The following is a 24,534-nucleotide window of genomic DNA, read 5'->3' as shown; positions in this document are numbered from 1 at the left end:
AGATCCCATAGTAATTTAATAATGATTTACAGTAGTAGCAACAAATTATATATTTTATAATATGATCTGATTAATAGCATGCTTTTAATATGATGGTTTCATTCTAAACATGGTGATTATTTTTACCCTAAATACCATACTTTTACTTTATTTTCTTTATTTAAAAACTGTTGCTTTAATTATCTTTTTCAGCTGTTGTGACTCTAGTTTTAGTAAATTTACTCACTCATCTGTGATCTGATGTCGTCTCTCTTTTTTTCCATCCTCTTCATTCGTTGTTTTGCTCTCTCTTCCTCTGCTCTTCTTCTCTCTTTCATCTCCTCTAAAATCTTTCTGTCTATTTCAAAATGGCAGCCGTTGTTTTGTGCCACTGTCTCCTCAATCTTCTCCAGCAGCTCCTTGATCTGAGTGTGGTCACTCCTGTTCTGATTGTTGAGAACATGATACCTGTTCCCACATTTGTCCAGCAGCCACTGGAGATCCTGCCCTTCACTCTCAATGTGCTGCTCTATAGATGTGTCTAACAGAGAGTCTCCACCAGTGAACAGCACTATAGTGTGACTCCAGACTCTCTCACCGAGAAGATCCAGATGACCCTGCAATGCTTTTCTCTGAGTCTCTCTAAATCTAATGTCCACATCTATGATCAGTAGTAGAGCATGTGGTCCTGGAGGACACAGAGACACACTGAGCAAAATCTCCTGTTTCAGTAACTCAGGACTCTCCTCTACAGTGTAATTACTCCACCATCCTGGAGCTTCAATGACAGTGATGTGTCTGTCTGCTACTTCTCCATGTCTCCTCACACACTGAGCAGATGTCTTCAAGTCAAACTCCTCTCTGCCCAGGATAGTGTTTCCTGTTGAACTCTTACCAGCAACTCTATTACCCATCAACACAATCCTCAGCTCTGAGAAATGTTGAGTGTCACCTGCAACAAAAAGAGAACAAAACACACTTATTCCAAATTATATTATATTAAGAATCTGCAAATAGCTGGCCTATAAATCCCTAAGTAACAAAATAAATAAAAATATACAGTCATTAACGCAAAATGAACCCATAAGGAAGATCAAGATACTTTTTTTATTATTATTATAAGTGCAGTTATAGAGTGTCTATATGTGCAAATAGCCCACCTTGTTGAGGGTATGTACACTAACTCACTAATGTGCGATTGCAGTAGTCAACACTACAAAAGACGAGTCTGGAGTCACAGCTCCAATGCTGTAGAAGGTAAAACATGTGTTGTAGTAATTTGACCTGTGTTCAAATCTGCCTTTTGCCAAACTTTTTTTTCTCCCTTTTAAAATCTCATGTCATGTCAGAAAATAAAAATTAAGAAAATAATCAACAAGTTGAAAATAAAGTATCGCGTAGGGTTATGGGGGTAGGAAGGGCTTTTTTGGGTGGAATCCATTTAATATTTTGAATTACATTTTACACTTAATACATTATTATTACATATTGTTTAGTAATGTACTACCAGAGCTGCATAGTAACTGATTACATGTAATCTGAATTATGCAATCAGAATCCAAAAATGAAGTACTTGTAATTAGAGTAAGTTACATTTTACAATAATTATTAATTATCCCTAATTTCTCTTTTTCATCATTTAAATTTTCCTGTCTAAAATAGCCTACTGATTAAATACATTGAGAAAGTCTAGTTTTGTGGACATTCACACATAGAATAGTCATTAGTCAGGTGATGTCATAGTATTTGACCACTGGATTCACAAAAATCATTTCAGGTTTAAGAAGGGTTTTAACATTGCATCAACTACTGATAAAAACATTCATTTTTATTTGAATTATCACTCTGTAGGTTTTTAATCATGTATTATTATGTCTTTGGGAGGCTTTTGTCTTTCAAACTCATTAAAATGCATATGTTCATGTTATTTCTTATTTATATAATGCAGGTATTCCAAAACATGTTGTCCTCTAAACCTTATTCACCAAATATATTTCTAGTATATACTTTAGGTACCCCTGAGATTTTAAAATAAAAATGTCAATAATTAAGTATTACATTTGCATGTTCATGGTATCTTTGACGTTGATTAATGGTCACATGGCATGCAGGTAAATACAAATATTTAATCTTTTGTAGTAAGTGTTTTATTTTAATTGTTATTTTAAAACAAAGACTATAGAAATACAAAGACGGTTCGCTCCTACTTATGAATGGGAGAAACTGCAACGCGCAATATCGCGGAACCTACTAAATTAAAGAGCCAATCGACATTAGAAGCTCTGGCTGAATTGACAAATGTGATTGCGAGTTCAGCGAGCAGTTTTTTAGATTTCAGGATTCCCCCATTCATAAAGATATGACTTAGTCTTGTATGAGCAGCCCAGAGGCATTGCAAATATGGCTACAGAGTAAAGAGGCTTTCCTTGGAAAGGACTTTTTTTTTAATGATTTATTTTAATTTACATTTTTTATGATTTAATTAATTGTTAAGATTTTCATTCAACTCACAAACCCCCTGCAGTTCCTTTACGAATCCTAGATTTGGAAACCTTGATGTAATATAATGTTTAATGCACCTCATGCTGTAAAGTACAATGAATGGAACATATTTTCTTACTCTTTGCATTTTTTTTACATCATTATTGTACAAGATAATCCTATTTAAATCAATGTGATAAACGAGTTGTCAAAAGTAATCTAAACGTAATCCAATAGTAATCTGATAATATTACCTAAAATGTGTAATGTAACGGATTACTTTACTGACTACAATTTTTGTCATGTAATCTGGAATCAGTAACGGATTACAATTTGTAAGTAATCTACCCAGCCCTGTGTACTATATTGAGGTGCAGATAATTGACAATATTTGCAATAAGTAATATAAATAGCTGAAAATCCTGTGTGTATATAGAATCTACAGCTATTTACTGCTTTTTCACTTAGTGTTATATATATAAGCCACCTTGTTATAAACAATGTACATGAAATAAGTGTAGTTTTTATGCATTCTAGACCAAAAAACAGATTAACCACACTGTTCCAACAAAACCAAGAGTCACTGGAGGCTGGTGTTTGCTGGAGTTTGTTTAGTCCATGTGAACTAATGCCTGACACTAAAGTATAGTCTCTATCTGATTAGGGGGGTTAAAGAGATAAAGTCAGTAGTATCTGGATAAGTGTAATATTAAATATATATATTTTCATGAGAAGTGGATGCTTTTCTTTCAAATAGTTACAGTGGTAACAAGAATGCTTATGAATGACATGATTTTACTTATATTGTTTTCATTTCCTCAATAAATGAAGTTCAGTTACCAAATCAGTTAATAAGTTTTCTTTATAAAATTATGTCAAGGTAATTGCTTTTTTTATTGTTAGTTTACTTATATGCATATAAAATGAGAAAAAAAGAGTCAAGTTACATGCAATTTAAGTATTGATAAATAGCAGGATGCTGTAAAATAATGTTTTAAAATAATTAGCATCTTTAAAAAAAATGTTTTAACATTTAATCTACACAACTGTTTATCTAAATGAATAAATGTATCTCTTGAGTACATGAAGAAAAAGAAAACAGGTAATTTAGTGTCCACTGAGATGGATGAAAGCTAAGAAGAACGGAAACAGCAGACATGAGAAGAAACAAACTATATTAATGACATTATGTAGACTGCGGCTGTGAGATATTTTACAAATGCAAATATTTGGTCATACTTTATTTTGCTATATAAGGTCTAAGCAGTAGAAAGCATACCGAGCATACAACCATAACATAGCTGTGTTTTAAAAATGCAAATACCTATATATCAGCAATATTGAAAAAAATAGCATAAACCTGCTTATAATAAACAGATTAGAAACTTTACATAATAATATGAAAGTGAATATACAGCAGCATGAACAAAGAATTGTTGTGAATATCCAGTTTCATTAAAAAAATATGTCACTCACTCATCTGTGATCTGATTCTGTCTCTCTGTTTTTTCATCCTCTTCATTCGTTCCCCCACTCTCTGTTCCTCTGCTCTTCTTCTCTCTTTCATTTCCTGTAAAATCTTTCTGTCTATTTCAAAATGGCAGCCGTTGTTTTGTGCCACTGTCTCCTCAATCTTCTCCAGCATCTCCTTGATCTGAGTGTGGTCACTCCTGTTCTGATTGTTGAGAACATGATGCCTGTTCCCACATTTGTCCAGCAGCCACTGGAGATCCTGCCCTTCACTCTCAATGTGCTGCTCTATAGATGTGTCTAACAGAGAGTCTCCACAGGTGAACAGCACTATAGTGTGACTCCAGACTCTCTCACTGAGAAGATCCAGATGACCCTGCAATGCTTTTCTCTCATTCTCTTTAAATCTAGTGTCCACAGATATGATCAGTAGTACAGCGTGTGGTCCTGGAGGACACAGAGACACACTGAGCAGAATCTCCTGTTTCAGTAACTCAGGACTCTCCTCTACAGTGTAATCACTCCACCATCCTGGAGCTTCAATGACAGTGATGTGTCTGTCTGCTACTTCTCCATGTCTCCTCACACACTGAGCAGATGTGTTAAAGTCAAACTCCTCATTTCCCAGTATGGTGTTTCCTGCTGAACTCTTGCCACCAGCTCTGCTACCTATCAATACAATCCTCAGCTCTAAAAGACTTTGGGCATTACCTGCAACAAAGACAAAACACACTTATCCAAAATATTGTATTAAGAATCTGTAAATAACTGCTCTAAATAAAAAGTCAATCCATCTATTTTGTTTCAACAACCAGTTTTGCATCATGGCTTTTATTTTATTATTATTATATATTTTATTATATGATATGATTTATAGCATGCTTTAAATATGAAGGTTTCATTCTAAACATGGTGATTATTTTTAACCCAAATACCATACTTTTACTTTATTCTTTCTTTATTTAAAAACTGTTGATTTAATTATCTTTTTCAGCTGTTGTGACTCTAGTTTTAGTAAATTTACTCACTCATCTGTGATCTGATGTCGTCTCTCTTTTTTTCCATCCTCTTCATTCGTTCTTCTGCTCTCTGTTCCTCTGCTCTTCTTCTCTCTTTCATCTCCTGTAAAATCTTTCTGTCTATTTCAAAATGGCAGCCGTTGTTTTGTGCCACAGTCTCCTCAATCTTCTCCAGCAGCTCCTTGATCTGAGTGTGGTCACTCCTGTTCTGATTGTTGAGAACATGATACCTGTTCCCACATTTGTCCAGCAGCCACTGGAGATCCTGCCCTTCACTCTCAATGTGCTGCTCTATAGATGTGTCTAACAGAGAGTCTCCACGAGTGAACAGCACTATAGTGTGACTCCAGACTCTCTCACCGAGAAGATCTAGATGACCCTGAACTGCTTTTCTCACATAGTCTTTAAATCTAGTGTCCACACGTATGATCAGTAGTACAGCGTGTGGTCCTGGAGGACACAGAGACACACTGAGCAAAATCTCCTGTTGCAGTAACTCAGAGCTCTCCTGTACAGGTTCATCTATCCACCATCCTGGAGCTTCAATGACAGTGATGTGTCTGTCTGCTACTTCTCCATGTCTCCTCACACACTGAGCAGATCTCTTCAAGTCAAACTCCTCTCTGCCCAGGATGCTGTTTCCTGCTGAACTCTTACCAGCACTTTTATACCCCATCAACACAATCCTCAGCTCTGAGAGATGTTGGCCATCACCTGCAACAAATGGACAAAACACACTTTTCTAAATTATATTTTATTGAGAATCTGTAAATACCAGATCCATTATACATTTAATACAATTAAATAAGTGATACTGTACAGCACGGTTCCTCAAATTTTGCCCTGGAGGGCCAACGCACTGCAGAGTTTAGCTCCAACCCAGATTAAACTCATCTACCTGATCAGCATGCTCAGGTGTTTTATTAGGGATAGAGCTAAACTCTGCAGGAAAGTGGATCTTGTGGGCCAGATTTGAGGATCCCTGCTGTACACTCATTAGCAGAAAATAAACCCATCAGGGTGATCGGGACAATGGTATGATGCAGAACATGTAGGTTATGTTTTATAAATGATGTAAAATACAGTGTAGTTTTTAATCATGTTAAACACTAACAGGTTCAACACACTGATCTAACCACATAGTAGGGTACAATGAAGCTAAAGGCACACCCTAAGAAAATGCTTTTCAATATGCCCAAAGTGTATCATTGCAGAAAAATATATGTTTGTATTGTTTACCAGTTGTTTATTTATTTATTATTTAAATCTTATAAATGTATGAGGTGGCAAGCGGAGCCTTTTACCCCACACACAGAGTAAAAGGCACACAGTATTAATGCAATTACTTTAGCTAAAATAATGTTTTTATTTAATAATGTCTGAATTACTTCTTGTTAAAATCACTTTAGCAAAGTTTGTACTATTTTCTGCTTATTTTCATAAATAAAATATTATGTTTTGTTCAATAAATATACGCATTTTATATTAAACATATTTTAAAATACAGAAACAAAATCATTTTAAAATGTAAAGATTCTAAAAGCAGTGAAGGAGATCCCATAGTAATTTAATAATGATTTACAATAGTAACAACAAATTATATATTTTATTAAATGATATGATTAATAGCATGCTTTTAAATATGATGGTTTAATTCTAAACAGGGTGATTATTTTTTACCCCAAATACCATACTTTTACTTTATTTTCTTTATTTAAAAACTGTTGCCTTATCTTTTTCAGCTGTTGTGACTCTAGTTTTAGTACATTTAAAATCTCATGTCATGTCAGAAAATAAAAATTAAGAAAATAATCAACAAGTTGAAAATAAAGTATCGCGTAAGGTTATGGTAGGGGTAGGAAGGGATTTTTTAGGTGGAATCCATTTAATATTTTGGATTACATTTTACACTTAATACATTATTATTACATATTATTTAGTGTACTACCAGAGCTGCATAGTAACTGATTACATCTAATCTGAATTATGTAATCAGAATCCAAAAATGAAGTACTTGTAATTAGAGTAAGTTACATTTTACAATAATCATAAATTGTCCCTAATTTCTCTTTTTTAACATTTAAATTTTCCTGTCTAAAATAGCCTACTGATTAAATACATTCAGAAAGTCTAGTTTTGTGGACATTCACACATAGAATAGTCATTAGTCAGGTGATGTCATAGTATTTGACCACTGGATTCACAAAAATCATTTCAGGTTTAAGAAGGGTTTTAATATTGCATCAACTACTGATGAAAACATTCATTTTTATTTGAATTATCACTCTGTAGGTTTTTAATCATGTATTATTATGTCTTTGGGAGGCTTTTGTCTTTCAAACTCATATATGTTCATGTTATTTCTTATTTATATAATGCAGGTATTCCAAAACATTTTGTCCTCTAAACCTTATTCACCAAATATATTTCAAGTATATACTTTAGGTACCCCTGAGATTTTAAAATAAAAATTTCAATAATTAAGTATTACATTTGCATGTTCATGGTATCTTTGACGTTGATTAATGGTCACATGGCATGCAGGTAAATACAAATATTTAATCTTTTGTAGTAAGTGTTTTATTTTAATTGTTATTTTAAAACAAAGACTATAGAAATACAAAGACGGTTCGCTCCTACTTATGAATGGGAGAAACTGCAACGTGCAATATCGCGGAACCTACTAAATTAAAGAGCCAATCGACATTAGAAGCTCTGGCTGAATTGACAAATATCATTGCGAGTTCAGCGAGCAGTTTTTTAGATTTCAGGATTCCCCCATTCATAAAAATATGACTTAGTCTTGTATGAGCTGCCCAGAGGCATTGCAAATATGGCTACAGAGTAAAGAGGCTTTCCTTGGAAGGGACTTTGTTTTAAAATGATTTATTTTAATTTACATTTTTTATGATTTAATTAATTGTTAGATTTTCATTCAACTCACAAACCCCCTGCAGTTCCTTTACGAATCCTAGCTTTGGAAACCTTGATGTAATATAATGTTAAATGCACCTCATGCTGTACAATGAATGGAACATATTTTCTTACTCTTTGCATTTTTTTACATCATTATTGTACAAGATAATCCTATTTAAATCAATGTGATAAACGAGTTGTCAAAAGTAATCTAAACGTAATCCAATAGTAATCTGATAATATTACCTAAAATGTGTAATGTAACGGATTACTTTACTGACTACAATTTTTGTCATGTAATCTGGAATCAGTAACGGATTACAATTTGTAAGTAATCTACCCAGCCCTGTGTACTATATTGAGGTGCAGATAATTGACAATATTTGCAATAAGTAATATAAATAGCTGAAAATCCTGTGTGTATAAAGAATCTATAGCTATTTACTGCTTTTTCACTTAGTGTTATATATATAAGCCACCTTGTTATAAACAATGTACATGAAATAAGTGTAGTTTTTTAGACCAATAAGAAGATTTAACACACTGTTCCAACAAAACCAAGAGTCACTGGAGGCTGGTGTTTGCTGGAGTTCGTTTAGTCCATGTGAACTAATGCCTGACACTAAAGTATAGTCTCTATCTGATTAGGGGGGTTAAAGAGATAAAGTCAGTAGTATCTGGATAAGTGTAATATTAATATATATATATTTTCATGAGAAGTGGATGCTTTTCTTTCAAATAGTTGCAGTGGTAACAAGAATGCTTATGAATGACATGATTTTACTTATATTGTTTTCATTTCCTCAATAAATGAAGTTCAGTTACCAAATTAGTTAATAAGTTCTTTATAAAATTATGTCAAGGTAATTGCTTTTTTTATTGTTATTTTATTTATCTGCATATAAAATGAAAAAAAAAGAGTCAAGTTGCAAGCAATTTAAGTATTGATAAATAGCAGGATGCTGTAAAATAATGTTTTTTAATAATTAGCATCTTTAAAAAAAAATGTTTTAACATTTAATCTACACAACTGTTTATCTAAATAAAAAAATGTATCTCTTGTGTACATGAAGGAAAAGAAAACAGGTAATTAAGTGTCCACTAGAGATGGATGAAAGCTAAGAAGAACGGAAACAGCAGACATGAGAAGAAACAAACTATATATTAATGACATTATGTAGACTGCGGCTCAAACTGTGAGATATTTTACAAATGCAATTATTTGGTCATACTTTATTTTGCTATATAAGGTCTAAGCAGTAGAAGGCATACCAAGCATACAACCATAACATAGCTGTGCTTTAAAAATGCAAATACCTATTTATCAGCAATATCGAAAAATTAGCATAAACCTGCTTATAATAAACAGATTAGAAACTTTACAGAATAATATGAAAGTGAATATACAGCAGCATGAACAAAGAATTGTTGTGAATATCCAGTTTCATAAAAAAAATGTCACTCACTCATCTGTGATCTGATTCTGTCTCTCTGTTGTTTCATTTTCTTCATTCGTTCTTCTGCTCTCTCTTCCTCTGCTCTTCTTCTCTCTTTCATTTCCTGTAAAATCTTTCTGTCTATTTCAAAATGGCAGCCGTTGTTTTGCACCACTGTCTCCTCAATCTTCTCCAGCAGCTCCTTGATCTGAGTGTGGTCACTCCTGTTCTGATTGTTGAGAACATGATACCTGTTCCCACATTTGTCCAGCAGCCACTGGAGATCCTGCCCTTCACTCTCAATGTGCTGCTCTATAGATGTGTCTAACAGAGAGTCTCCACCAGTGAACAGCACTATAGTGTGACTCCAGACTCTCTCACCGAGAAGATCTAGATGACCCTGAACTGCTTTTTTGTCAGTTTCTTTAAATCTTCTGCTCGCCTTTATGATCAGTAGTAGAGCATGTGGTCCTGGAGGACACAGAGACACACTGAGCAAAATCTCCTGTTTCAGTAACTCAGGACTCTCCTCTACAGAGTAATTACTCCTCCATCCTGGAGCTTCAATGACAGTGATGTGTCTGTCTGCTACTTCTCCATGTCTCCTCACACACTGAGCAGATGTCTTCAAGTCAAACTCCTCTCTGCCCAGGATGGTGTTTCCTGCTGAACTCTTACCAGTACTTTTATACCCCATTAACACAATCCTCAGCTCTGAGAAATGTTGAGTGTCACCTGCAACAAAAAGAGAACAAAACACACTTATTCCAAATTATATTATATTAAGAATCTGCAAATACCTGGCCTATAAGATCCCTAAGTAACAAAATAAATAAAAATATACAGTCATTAACGCAAAATGAACCCATAAGGAAGATCAAGATACTTTTTTTATTATTATTATAAGTGCAATTATAGAGTGTTTATTAGTGCAAATAGCCCACCTTGTTGAGGGTATGTACACTAACTCACTAATGTGCGATTGCAGTAGTCAACACTACAAAAGACGAGTCTGGAGTCACAGCTCCAGTGCTGTAGATGGTAAAACATGTGTTGTAGTAATTTGACCTGTGTTCAAATCTGCCTTTTGCCAAACTTTTTTTTCTCCCTTTTAAAATCTCATGTCATGTCAGAAAATAAAAATTAAGAAAATAATCAACAAGTTGAAAATAAAGTATCGCGTAAGGTTATGGTAGGGGTAGGAAGGGCTTTTTTGGGTGGAATCCATTTAATATTTTGAATTACAATTTACACTTAATACATTATTATTACATATTATTTAGTAATGTACTACCAGAGCTGCATAGTAACTGATTGTAATCTGAATTATGTAATCAGAATCCAAAAATGAAGTACTTGTAATTAGAGTAAGTTACATTTTACAATAATCATTAATTGTCCCTAATTTCTCTTTTTCATCATTTAAATTTTCCTGTCTAAAATAGCCTACTGATTAAATACATTCAGAAAGTCTAGTTTTGTGGACATTCACACATAGAATAGTCATTAGTCAGGTGATGTCATAGTATTTGACCACTGGATTCACAAAAATCATTTCAGGTTTAAGAAGGGTTTTAATATTGCATCAACTACTGATGAAAACATTCATTTTTATTTGAATTATCACTCTGTAGGTTTTTAATCATGTATTATTATGTCTTTGGGAGGCTTTTGTCTTTCAAACTCATTAAAATGCATATGTTCATGTTATTTCTTATTTATATAATGCAGGTATTCCAAAACATTTTGTCCTCTAAACCTTATTCACCAAATATGCTTCAAGTATATACTTTAGGTACCCCTGAGATTTTAAAATAAAAATTTCAATAATTAAGTATTACATTTGCATGTTCATGGTATCTTTGACGTTGATTAATGGTCACATGGCATGCAGGTAAATACAAATATTTAATCTTTTGTAGTAAGTGTTTTATTTTAATTGTTATTTTAAAACAAAGACTATAGAAATACAAAGACGGTTCACTCCTACTTATGAATGGGAGAAACTGCAACATGCAATATCGCGGAACCTACTAAATTAAAGAGCCAATCGCCATTAGAAGCTCTGGCTGAATTGACAAATATCATTGCGAGTTCAGCGAGCAGTTTTTTAGATTTCAGGATTCCCCCATTCATAAAAATATGACTTAGTCTTGTATGAGCAGCCCAGAGTCATTGCAAATATGGCTACAGAGTAAAGAGGCTTTCCTCAGAAGGGACTTTGTTTTAAAATGATTTATTTTCATTTACATTTTTTTAGGATTTAATTAATTGTTAGATTTTCATTCAACTCACAAACCCCCTGCAGTTCCTTTACGAATCCTAGCTTTGGAAACCTTGATGTAATATAATGTTAAATGCACCTCATGCTGTACAATGAATGGAACATATTTTCTTACTCTTTGCATTTTTTTTTTACATTATTATTGTACAAGATAATCCTATTTTAATCAATGTGATAAACGAGTTGTCAAAAGTAATCTAAACGTAATCCAATAGTAATCAGATAATATTACCTAAAATGTGTAATGTAACGGATTACTTTACTGACTACAATTTTTGTCATGTAATCTGGAATCAGTAACGGATTACAATTTGTAAGTAATCTACCCAGCCCTGTGTACTATATTGAGGTGCAGATAATTGACAATATTTGCAATAAGTAATATAAATAGCTGAAAATCCTGTGTGTATAAAGAATCTATAGCTATTTACTGCTCTTTCACTTAGTGTTATATATATAAGCCACCTTGTTATAAACAATGTACATGAAATAAGTGTAGTTTTTATGCATTAAAGACCAATAAGCAGATTTAACCACACTGTTCCAACAAAACCAAGAGTCACTGGAGGCTGGTGTTTGCTGGAGTTTGTTTAGTCCATGTGAACTAATGCCTGACACTAAAGTATAGTCTCTATCTGATTAGGGGGGTTAAAGAGATAAAGTCAGTAGTATCTGGATAAGTGTAATATTAAAATATATATATTTTCATGAGAAGTGGATGCTTTTCTTTCAAATAGTTACAGTGGTAACAAGAATGCTTATGAATGACATGATTTTACTTATATTGTTTTCATTTCCTCAATAAATGAAGTTCAGTTACCAAATCAGTTAATAAGTTTTCTTTATAAAATTATGTCAAGGTAATTGCTTTTTTTATTGTTAGTTTACTTATCTGCATATAAAATGAGAAAAAAAGAGTCAAGTTACATGCAATTTAAGTATTGATAAATAGCAGGATGCTGTAAAATAATGTTTTAAAATAATTAGTGTAGTGCCTGGAGGGCAATCAGACATGAAATAACTAGTTATATTCCTTAAATGACTTCTCCCCCATGATTAACACCTATGTGCTATGAGCCAGACCTTTGTTCACTATCCAACTCATCCCCCCACCATCAAGATAAGACTCTTACAGAAATGCAGATACACTTTCCTTATTCAGACATACAGTCCCACATACAGTTATATAGAAATGTACACATATCAATGTGTTACCTTTTCTTATATCGTTGTTTCTGTTATGTATGTCGGCCTCAAACATTAATCCGCAATAGGTGAATCATTGTGCATGCTAAGACTCACGTTTAGAATCACTCAGTCAACCGAGAAGATTCATAGATCATGTTTGGTGTCTATGAGCAGCATTTATTATTCCCTAAATGTTAATGTTTGTGGCATCTTAATAACTCCTTGCTTTATATGTATTATTGAACTTTTGAAAGTTTTGTGGCCAAACAACCAATCAGCTTCCACATGCGAAACCCCATTGTGAGAGACAAAGACTTTCAATCTTCCCTCCAAAACTCAGATCAACCGGATTGGACAAGGTCCAACTGTGGGCGTGAACGACCTACAGGTTTATAAACCTTCCCTCATCTCTCTCTCGCTCTCTTGCCTTCGGGACACAAAGACACGTCACCCGCACCTCCCCCCAGATCCATGGGGGGGGGGGTTTGGGCTCACCTGGCAGTGGAGATGATGAGGCCTGCAATACTCTCAAGGAACTGGAAAGGACTTTCTGAACTGAACACATACGGAACCAATGCACAACAACAAGCTTGCAAGTATCCGTCCTTTCTACAAACGTAGATAGCTGCGTATTAGGCGTTTTATAAAAGAAACGATTTCAGGTTGTTCAGAACTGTTTGCATTCCTGTCCCTTGCAAACTCACTTTCTGTCTCTCTCTCTTACTCTCTCTCTCTCTCTCTCTCTCTCTCTCTCTCTCTCTCTCTCTCTCTCTCTCTCTCTTACTCCCTCTCTCTCACGCGTTCTCTGTCTATTTGTGTTTTATGTACGTTTGTCTATGTGCGATCGTTTGTAAGTAGAATAGTTTAATAAACAACCATATATTCACATATAATGATTCTCTGTGCTGAATGCTTACATTGCAAAAGTCACTTAAACTGTTTCGATCTCATATTGCTACCTTAAGCCCTATTCTGTTCAATTGTTTTGACTCCGTTCTGGTTAGTAAAATGCGTTGCCGTGACGACGGGCCAACGTCAGAGTAATGGGTATCGCTGAATAATTTGCTGGACAAAGAAACCAGTCGATATCGTTATTACTGTTACTGATCAGAAACTGGAAATTGCGTATATTTAATGACGATTATTATACACGATTTCCTGTGAGTTAAACTACTTTCCCTGACTGAAATGTATGTTTTAAATAACTCATTTCATCCTATTCATTGGTCGTAAGACCTGGTGGAGTTTGCAGTGTATATGTGATGAGAGGAACAGTCTCATACATATACACACATATATTGATCATCTTAAATTCTTTGAGCTAACCAAAATTCTCTACATTAATTGGCGTTAGAATGCGGGGCAGTTTTAAACTATGTGATGTGAGCGGCTCAGGAATAGTTTGTGTGTCTGCATGTTTGTTTATTCAAACTCGGCTCGCGACTCGCGTCTCTTTTGTTTGTGTGTGTGTGTGTGTTAGAACGGTGTGGCCAAGCCCACCTTTAACACCTTCACAGATGTTTGAGCCTCTCGCACAGAGAAACTAAACCGCTGTTGAAGATGTAACTTAACTGCAGTTTATATATTGACCCTATAAAACGAAGGAATCTTTTATAGCGCGTCTTAAAGCCACCCTAAATTGAGCGAAGAAAACCTCTATTTTTGCGTGAAGAAGCTGATTGAGCGATGTTCCTCTTTCACCTTACAATGGCCATATCTTTATATTTTGAGTGTAGATAGATTAGCCATTGATGTGCACTCCAATGCTAATCAGCTATCTTGCTCCTTTGGGTTAAAACCTCAGCTTAGCTAACTGATTAGGTTGACCCCGTTTGCTCATCGAATAGATTTAATATAGTAAACAACTTCGCGTTATTACTGTACAAATCTTGATCGAGTGTTATTTATTTGTTTTGTGCAAAGCACACACAAGTCTTGTGTCAGCAGGCTGACTCAAGATCAAGGTGCACGCATCGTAACTAAGCAACCTTTTAATAGTGTAAGCATCCTAGTAAGTTAAAGTTTGCAAAACACATGTACCTGTGTTCAGTAAAACGGACACAAGAAAGATACACCCGCGATCACGCATCGCCATGGTAACTGCGCTTAGATGCGCGTTCAAATCCACACAAGGTGGAATCTGAAATCCCGCATAAAAGGTATTTCCTTCTATTAAAGGATAGAAGTCTGTCTAAAACCTCTTCCAATACCTATGCCTGATTTCATATTATTTTTTTTATTTTATTTTATTTTTTTTTTCTTTGAGCAACAACGCTTATAGATAGTCCCAGTCAGTCTCTCCCTTCTCTTTTCCTTTTGATGTTACATTATTAATTATTGTTATTTAAACCATAATGATAATTAACATAATGTATGTTTTTTTTTGTGTGTGTGTGATTTAATTTTAATTATTTCACCGCCTTAGATTCAACTCTCCCTTTAGCAATTATAATTGTATTTGCTCATTTTAAATTTTTGATTAAACAGTCTTGATTTAAATTTAAACTTTGACCAAATCGATCAAGTTGCACTCTCACTACCCCGGGTAATTCGGCCCATCCCAGGGGGGCCTTTCTCTCTTTTGCTCTCTCAGCTCTGCCATTCCCCAGGTGTGACGACTCCATAGCGCCCCCACCCGGTGGGCCCCGTCACTGACCTCAGGGCTGGCAGTCAGCTCACTTTCTCTCTTTTGCTTTAACCCTTTATACCTCTCTTTCTGATGGATTTTGTTTTTTTATTTCTCTCCCTATTAGAGACTGAACCTGTCTGAACATCAGTGAAATCTTTTGGTAACTACACCGATGAACTGAATAGCTCTAAAGTTAATCGCTCATCATTAAGTTTACTCATAGTTTCCTGTGTTTACCCACACAAACTATCTGACCCCTTCTTTACAGCTAGGATAATAAGCGTTTAGTTTGCGTCACCATCTGATGACATCAGTTAAGTGCGCAACACATAACATTTTAGCTCATTAGTTCTGTACGGACTTGCATTGGCTCGTTGTGCTTTGTCTCTCCCTCTCTATTTGTGTCAACATGTCACCATCCAGTCTCGCCATCCAGTCCAGACAAGGCAAAGATGCCATCCTGCCCTGGGTCTAGTGACTACAGCCCCTGAGCGGAGAACAGCCGGTCGACCACGCACACAGGCGAATGGATCACGATCCAGTCAAGAGCTACGGCTGCAGAGAACCAATCAACTCATCTACAGCCCGGACCATCAGTGACCACGCCCTCAACAAGATCGTCTGACTAAAGCCGCAGCGGAGAAAGCTTCACCCACGACGGAACCAGGACAGCGCGCAGAACCGCCTAGACCATCTGGATGTTCAGAGATAGCGGATGAAGAGGACAAGGACCTACACGAGGAGAGAGGAGAAAAGCTTCAAGACACGCCTGCAACACCCCCACAGACTGAGCGCAGAGAGCAGTACAGGAGAACACTCCTAAACAGCGGAAGCTCTCTTTACAATGAACCCAGCACACCTTAAAGAACTCAAATTCTTGCAGATAACAATATGAACAAACAGGAGAGCTCAACACAAAATCTCTCCCGGGCCTAACAGCCCACCGTTCACACCTCACACGCCAGCAAGCTGGCCGGGAATCTGACAGCTGTCACCACAAAACGCTGTCTTCCTGAACACTGCAGTAGGCTACAACACACGCCTGTCTGCAAAACATTGACTTTTAAGCAAGAACATTTGCCCAGTGTGACCACGAGACAGATCTGCTTAGCTCCACCTCCAGCTAACAGGACCCCAGCCATTGGTACCAGCAGTCAAAACTGTCAAATCTGAATACAGCAGCTAAGAACACGACTGCTACGACCAGCATCTGAGCCTACGTGAGACAACGCGACAGGCACCAAGGGAAGATGGCATCAACGCCAGAAAATCTTTCCCCTCAGATATCCACATCACACTGTGAGTCACCACCCAAATGCTACAGCCTTCTTCCGTACAGCGATTGCTCGATTCAGCGGACTCTACAGACCGCCGGAAAACAGCCAAGCACCAGAAGGCAATAAAGATTAGCAAAGTGATTGTCCAGCTGCCCCATGCCAAGGGGGGACGTCTGACTGACCAAGGTGAACAAACATACAGTGGTGTATGGGAGCTGAACACGCAGCGACATCACTGTGTGGGAGTGATCTGAGATCAGTGCAGGCCAACACTGAGGACACCTGTGCTCTGAACTTAACCTGGAATAGACAATGCAAAACCTGCTACTTCCTGTTTCTCACAGCCCTACGATACTCCCTCAACTGCGAGAAAGCCTTGCTAGATAAGATTACTCCCAGATGTTTACACTCTGGCGAACGAACTACCTGCATTCACCAAAAGGGGTCACTGTTCGGCTCAAAACACAGTGTGGCTAAAACCCTAATGCTGCACACACATTCAATGGAATACGTGAAGCAGTGCCCACTCTAGAAGCCACACCCCCTTTCTGAAAAGTAATCTTTTGCAGTGTACATACCATTCAGGTATTTCAAAGACTTTAAACAATTCCGTCATGAAGAGCCTAAAGGAAAATGGCCACTCAGAAGTGGTGCCAAGCTGCTCTCCACATATGACGATGATACAGAACTAATGTCATGTACAAGGCTCTCAGCACAGCCCAGCACCCAGATGACAACAGCTGCGCTGCACAAGCCATCCAGCGACGTGCCAAGCACACCAGAAGACAAAGGGAATCACAGAAACCTGCCACCACTGTGTGATGTTTATAACTGTCAATGCCTGCAGACCAAGGATCCCACGCACACAAACCCATGTGCTCATAGACCCAAGAGCGAGGCAAGACACGCCCAGAGCAGGTACCTAGTGGAAAACGACAAGCCTGTCCCACTGCAACACCTTAAGCAGGGCCACCTGACATCACAGCACGAGTGACGGCAATCGGATCAACCCTTGTGTCACAGCAAGTCGCAAGAACTCCCTCTGAAAATTACTAACCTGCATAGACTCAAAGTAGGCTAAGCTCAGTTTCAAACAACACCACTCAGTTTGAAACAGACGAGCATCAACAACTGTTCCAGACAAGCAGTGCCATCACAATAAGAACATTACATGCTATTCGTGGAAAAACAGTGAAAGGCCCAGAAAAAAAACTGAGGGATTTTGTGGCTGCCTAAGGTTTTCAACAACAAAAAACCCACCCACCCAACCCAAGCATCCCTTCTAAGCCACAAGCAAACCCCTCACGCTGCTACGCCGCCTGCATCACACCCATGCACACTGGCTCCACCTACAAAATAGCTCTGCTAAAGCAGCCTCCACTGCTCCCAAGCAATGCTGACACTTTGCACTGTCCGACCACACTAAGGCACTAAGCCGAAAACAACTCAGTGATGTCACACACATGCCGCATCTAGATGACACATCCTCACATTTGTTCCTGATAACCAAACACCGCCACAGCTCCCAGCTTTCCAGGAACAAAGGGGGGTCATTGCTGATGTATGCCCAAGATGCACCGTGCAGAATACACCAGAGTACCAAAGCCACTACCAATGCAAAAGTGGCGCACTGCCAAGCATGCAGTGACAGAGGACATCAGAATATGCTAAGTTTGATGCCAGCTCGAAACCAGCGGATTTCAAACGACACAGCCGCTCTACGATGCAAAGCAGTCAGTCGACGAGAAACATCTGTGAACGTTTACCACCAGATGGCACCAGAAACGACACCCGTGTCAACTAAGAGACCACCCGTGTCACCACCTACATTGCTCACCAGTACTTCAGTGAAACATGCCCGAGTGCGACACCTGCATCCAAAGAGCGCAGGAAGCCAAAAGCATGCCGCAGCCAGCGAGATTCACAATAGGAACTGTGAACCAGCGTGTCTCGGACATCCAGCCCTGCCACTCACCAGGACCAACTGGAGACTCAGCAGAGTACAGAGAACGGCATCCTTCAGCCTAAAGCAGCCAACGGCCTGCAATGGCAGAGAAAGGAACAGCAGGACTGCGACAAATGGACAACTCACATCCAGCCTGGACAACCAGGAGCTGAGCAGCATCATCTTCTCCTTGGCCCACACCCTCAAGGGCCTCAGACAGGAGGTAAATGAACTGAACCTGCAAGTCTCCGAGTACCAAAATTAACCGACACCCACAAGGACAGCTGAACACGCCTGCTTTTCCAGAACAGAGTTTCTGATGCTAACAAGGAGCTCCTTGAATGAAACTCCACTGAGAAGTACTGAAAGATAAACTTCTGACTCCTTGCCCAACGCAACACCGCATTAGACTTCCTAAAAGGAAAAAGCATCCCATAAGACCAGCCGACACCTCAGGAGCAGCCAGACAATGTTGAATGGAGCAACGGGCCCACAGGCCCAACAGCAAAACCCCTACCAACACCACTCAGACCCGCTCAAGTCAGTGTCGACACCCCCAACATCAGACGCCTGATGACATTTGAGCAAAACAGCGGGATAACAGACACCTGCTGCCCTCCTGCACCCTAACCGGGTCCGTCTGAAACTTTCTTTACACTACAAAATCTTTACGACAATTCTCTGGGAACCCTGGAACTACCTGCCCTCTCACAAGTGAGAGTCCAACCAGCGATTCCAGACTGCAGGGACCACAGATACTAGATAACAACCACCTGACACAGACCAACCTGGGTCAGGATGACAAGTGACAGTGCCTCGACACCTGTTGCACAAAGCTCGAGGACCCATACCTTGCCACTGTCTACATTATCACACCTGATAACGTCGACCACGGCACCACAGCCACCCCTTGAAGCACCAACCTCCAGAGAGCCACCTCTCTCTTCCAGCCATGAGTGCCGGGTGCATGCCTGATTGTTCCGCACCTTTGACGTCGCTCGCTGTTGTCTGTTGGACGGACAACAACGTTCGAAAGAGGGGATATGTAGTGCCTGGAGGGCAATCAGACATGAAATAACTAGTTATATTCCTTAAATGACTTCTCCCCCATGATTAACACCTATGTGCTATGAGCCAGACCTTTGTTCACTATCCAACTCATCCCCCCACCATCAAGATAAGACTCTTACAGAAATGCAGATACACTTTCCTTATTCAGACATACAGTCCCACATACAGTTATATAGAAATGTACACATATCAATGTGTTACCTTTTCTTATATCGTTGTTTCTGTTATGTATGTCGGCCTCAAACATTAATCCGCAATAGGTGAATCATTGTGCATGCTAAGACTCACGTTTAGAATCACTCAGTCAACCGAGAAGATTCATAGATCATGTTTGGTGTCTATGAGCAGCATTTATTATTCCCTAAATGTTAATGTTTGTGGCATCTTAATAACTCCTTGCTTTATATGTATTATTGAACTTTTGAAAGTTTTGTGGCCAAACAACCAATCAGCTTCCACATGCGAAACCCCATTGTGAGAGACAAAGACTTTCAATCTTCCCTCCAAAACTCAGATCAACCGGATTGGACAAGGTCCAACTGTGGGCGTGAACGACCTACAGGTTTATAAACCTTCCCTCATCTCTCTCTCGCTCTCTTGCCTTCGGGACACAAAGACACGTCACCCGCACCTCCCCCCAGATCCATGGGGGGGGGGGTTTGGGCTCACCTGGCAGTGGAGATGATGAGGCCTGCAATACTCTCAAGGAACTGGAAAGGACTTTCTGAACTGAACACATACGGAACCAATGCACAACAACAAGCTTGCAAGTATCCGTCCTTTCTACAAACGTAGATAGCTGCGTATTAGGCGTTTTATAAAAGAAACGATTTCAGGTTGTTCAGAACTGTTTGCATTCCTGTCCCTTGCAAACTCACTTTCTGTCTCTCTCTCTTACTCTCTCTCTCTCTCTCTCTCTCTCTCTCTCTCTCTCTCTCTTACTCCCTCTCTCTCACGCGTTCTCTGTCTATTTGTGTTTTATGTACGTTTGTCTATGTGCGATCGTTTGTAAGTAGAATAGTTTAATAAACAACCATATATTCACATATAATGATTCTCTGTGCTGAATGCTTACATTGCAAAAGTCACTTAAACTGTTTCGATCTCATATTGCTACCTTAAGCCCTATTCTGTTCAATTGTTTTGACTCCGTTCTGGTTAGTAAAATGCGTTGCCGTGACGACGGGCCAACGTCAGAGTAATGGGTATCGCTGAATAATTTGCTGGACAAAGAAACCAGTCGATATCGTTATTACTGTTACTGATCAGAAACTGGAAATTGCGTATATTTAATGACGATTATTATACACGATTTCCTGTGAGTTAAACTACTTTCCCTGACTGAAATGTATGTTTTAAATAACTCATTTCATCCTATTCATTGGTCGTAAGACCTGGTGGAGTTTGCAGTGTATATGTGATGAGAGGAACAGTCTCATACATATACACACATATATTGATCATCTTAAATTCTTTGAGCTAACCAAAATTCTCTACATTAGCATCTTTAAAAAATGTTTTAACATTTAATCTACACAACTGTTTATCTAAATGAATAAATGTATCTCTTGAGTACATGAAGAAAAAGAAAACAGGTAATTTAGTGTCCACTGGAGATGGATGAAAGCTAAGAAGAACGGAAACAGCAGACATGAGAAGAAACAAACTATATTAATGACATTATGTAGACTGCGGCTCAAACTGTGAGATATTTTACAAATGCAATTATTTGGTCATACTTTATTTTGCTATATAAGGTCTAAGCAGTAGAAAGCATACCGAGCATACAACCATAACATAGCTGTGTTTTAAAAATGCAAATACCTATATATCAGCAATATTGAAAAAAATAGCATAAACCTGCTTATAATAAACAGATTAGAAACTTTACATAATAATATGAAAGTGAATATACAGCAGCATGAACAAAGAATTGTTGTGAATATCCAGTTTCATTAAAAAAATATGTCACTCACTCATCTGTGATCTGATTCTGTCTCTCTGTTTTTTCATCCTCTTCATTCGTTCCCCCACTCTCTGTTCCTCTGCTCTTCTTCTCTCTTTCATTTCCTGTAAAATCGTTCTGTCTATTTCAAAGTGGCATCCATTGTTTTGTGCCACTGTCTCCTCAATCTTCTCCAGCAGCTCCTTGATCTGAGTGTGGTCACTTCTGTTCTGATTGTTGAGAACATGATACCTGTTCCCACATTTGTCCAGCAGCCACTGGAGATCCTGCCCTTCACTCTCAATGTGCTGCTCTATAGATGTGTCTAACAGAGAGTCTCCACCAGTGAACAGCACTATAGTGTGACTCCAGACTCTCTCACCGAGAAGATCCAGATGACCCTGCAATGCTTTTTTTACATAGGTTTTAAATCCAGTGTCCACTCGTATGATCAGTAGTAGAGCGTGTGGTCCTGGAGGACACAGAGACACACTGAGCAAAATCTCCTGTTTCAGTAACTCAGGACTCTTCTCTACAGTGTAATTACTCCTCCATCCTGGAGCTTCAATGACAGTGATGTGTCTGTCTGCTACTTCTCCATGTCTCCTCACACACTGAGCAGATGTCTTCAGGTCAAACTCCTCTCTGCCCAAGATGGTGTTTCCTGCTGAACTCTTACCACCATCTCTATACCCCATTAACACAATCCTCAGCTCTGAGAGATGCTGGGCATCACCTGAAACAAACAGAGAACAAAACACACTTATTCAAAATAATACTGTACTGGGAATCTGTAAATGACTGCTTAACACTTCAACATTTCCTGTGACATAATTGAACAGAGACAGATAAAAAAAATAACAAATATCATGGCAGGTGTCAATTCAGAAGCAGGGCTGTTGCCAGGAAACCCATTAGATGGCAGTGCCTTTCTAAGAGACATATGGATGCTTACAAATACACACACAAATTAATACTGTATTGAGAATTTTGTATATGATTTCCAGTACAGTACTTGTATATGTGATTTACCAGGACTCTCTACAGGCCTAACAGTACTGTGCAAACTACATTTTTTATTTCCTAACCCTCATTAAAAAAAATACTGCCATTTTTTAAATAAAAAAAGTTTAGTATGTTTTCTAGCATACTAAAAGTATTGGGTTTTCTTGGATTTTCATATTTGCTTTGCCTTAGAATACTTGAAAATATACAGTTATGACTCTTTTTCATTTGATTTGGTCCAGTTTTGCATTAAATACAATGATTTTTGGTAACTAAGATCTGGCAGCAACAGCACATTTTTCCACTTGAGTGAGCAATTATGAATCTGGCAGTTTGCACACAGCCAATAAACCAGTAACAACACAGAAAAATAACGAAGATTCACAGCAATAGAGTATAAGTGCAAAAGCTGTTGTGCTTTCCCAAATCTGTCTCTGAATAGGGGATAACTGAGATAAGTGAGATAAATAATGAAAATGGATGATTTTCTGTCAAATAGTTTCAACAACCAAAAGATACATGTATACATGATCTCCCTTACATTGTTTATAAAATAAACAAAGCATTATGCATAAAGTTCAACTCCAAAATCAATTTAATAACTTTTTTTATAACTAAGAAAATTTGCATAATTTTGTTGATCAGCATTTGAAACATAAAAAAACACACCTTAAGTAACACAAAATAAGCAAAGATAAAAAAGTGAATGCTGTAAAATAATAATTTATTAATTAAATTTGTTTAATTAAATATTTAATCTATAGTGTACTCTACAATATGCCAGAGAGATTTATTCAAAAACCATTTAGGCATCATTAAATGACAGAAACATGGAGCAGAACTTTATTAGCCATGTTAAAATGGCTGGCAGGTCAGAAAAGAGTAGCCCTGATGTAGATTGTGGCTTAAACCGTAGGCGGAGACATCTGACAAGCACAACTACATTTTCACAATTTATTGTGCTACATAAGGTCCAAGCAGCAGGAAGACCACAACATAACCCTGTTCTAGAAATGTTTATATTTATACATAAGCAATATTATAAATATAAAAAATAAACCCAAAGCTAATTATATCAATAAGATTAAAAACCTTAACTACATGTATAGACAATAAAAAAGTAAATACATTGAATCATTTGATCCTTCTTGGATTTTTGTGCTGCTGTCTTGACTCTCTAATTAAAAAAAAAAAAAGTAATTTTGTCACTCACTCATCTGTGATCTAATGTTGTCTCTCTGTTGTTTCATCCTCTTCATTCGTTCTTCTGCTCTCTCTTCCTCTGCTCTTCTTCTCTCTTTCATTTCCTGTAAAATCTTTCTGTCTATTTCAAAATGGCAGCCGTTGTTTTGTGCCACTGTCTCCTCAATCTTCTCCAGCAGCTCCTTGATCTGAGTGTGGTCACTCCTGTTCTGATTGTTGAGAACATGATACCTGTTCCCACATTTGTCCAGCAGCCACTGGAGATCCTGCCCTTCACTCTCAATGTGCTGCTCTATAGATGTGTCTAACAGATGATCTCCACAGGTGAACAGCACTATAGTGTGACTCCAGACTCTCTCACCGAGAAGATCCAGATGACCCTGCAATGCTTTTCTCTCAGTCTCTTTAAATCTAGTGTCCACACGTATGATCAGTAATACAGCATGTGGTCCTGGAGGACACAGAGACACACTGAGCAAAATCTCCTGTTTCAGTAACTCAGGACTCTGCTCTACTATGAAATCAATCCACCATCCTGGAGCTTCAATGACAGTGATGTGTCTGTCTGCTACTTCTCCATGTCTCCTCACACACTGAGCAGATGTCTTCAAGACAAACTCCTCTCTGCCCAGGATGCTGTTTCCTACTGAACTCTTACCAGCAAGTTTATACCCCATTAACACAAT

The 24,534-nt window shown here is 37.8% G+C and overlaps 1 protein-coding gene across 1 annotated transcript; it reads right to left on the bottom strand.

The window, feature by feature from the left end:
• Positions 1-218: 218 nt before the first annotated feature.
• LOC141301317 (uncharacterized) lies at positions 219-24,533 on the bottom strand. The gene is made up of 6 exons (XM_073831565.1): positions 23,859-24,533; positions 21,672-22,376; positions 9,332-10,036; positions 4,959-5,663; positions 3,937-4,641; positions 219-931 (listed from the first exon to the last, which is right to left on the bottom strand). Exons 1-6 carry the CDS (start codon positions 24,523-24,525, stop codon positions 219-221), a joined length of 4,200 nt encoding a protein of 1,399 aa, XP_073687666.1. The 5' UTR covers positions 24,526-24,533.
• Position 24,534: the final 1 nt, after the last annotated feature.

This window comes from Garra rufa, chromosome 25, assembly GCF_049309525.1.
Source record: "Garra rufa chromosome 25, GarRuf1.0, whole genome shotgun sequence".
Taxonomy (NCBI): domain Eukaryota; kingdom Metazoa; phylum Chordata; class Actinopteri; order Cypriniformes; family Cyprinidae; genus Garra; species Garra rufa.
This window is presented reverse-complemented; position numbering and strand designations above follow the sequence as displayed.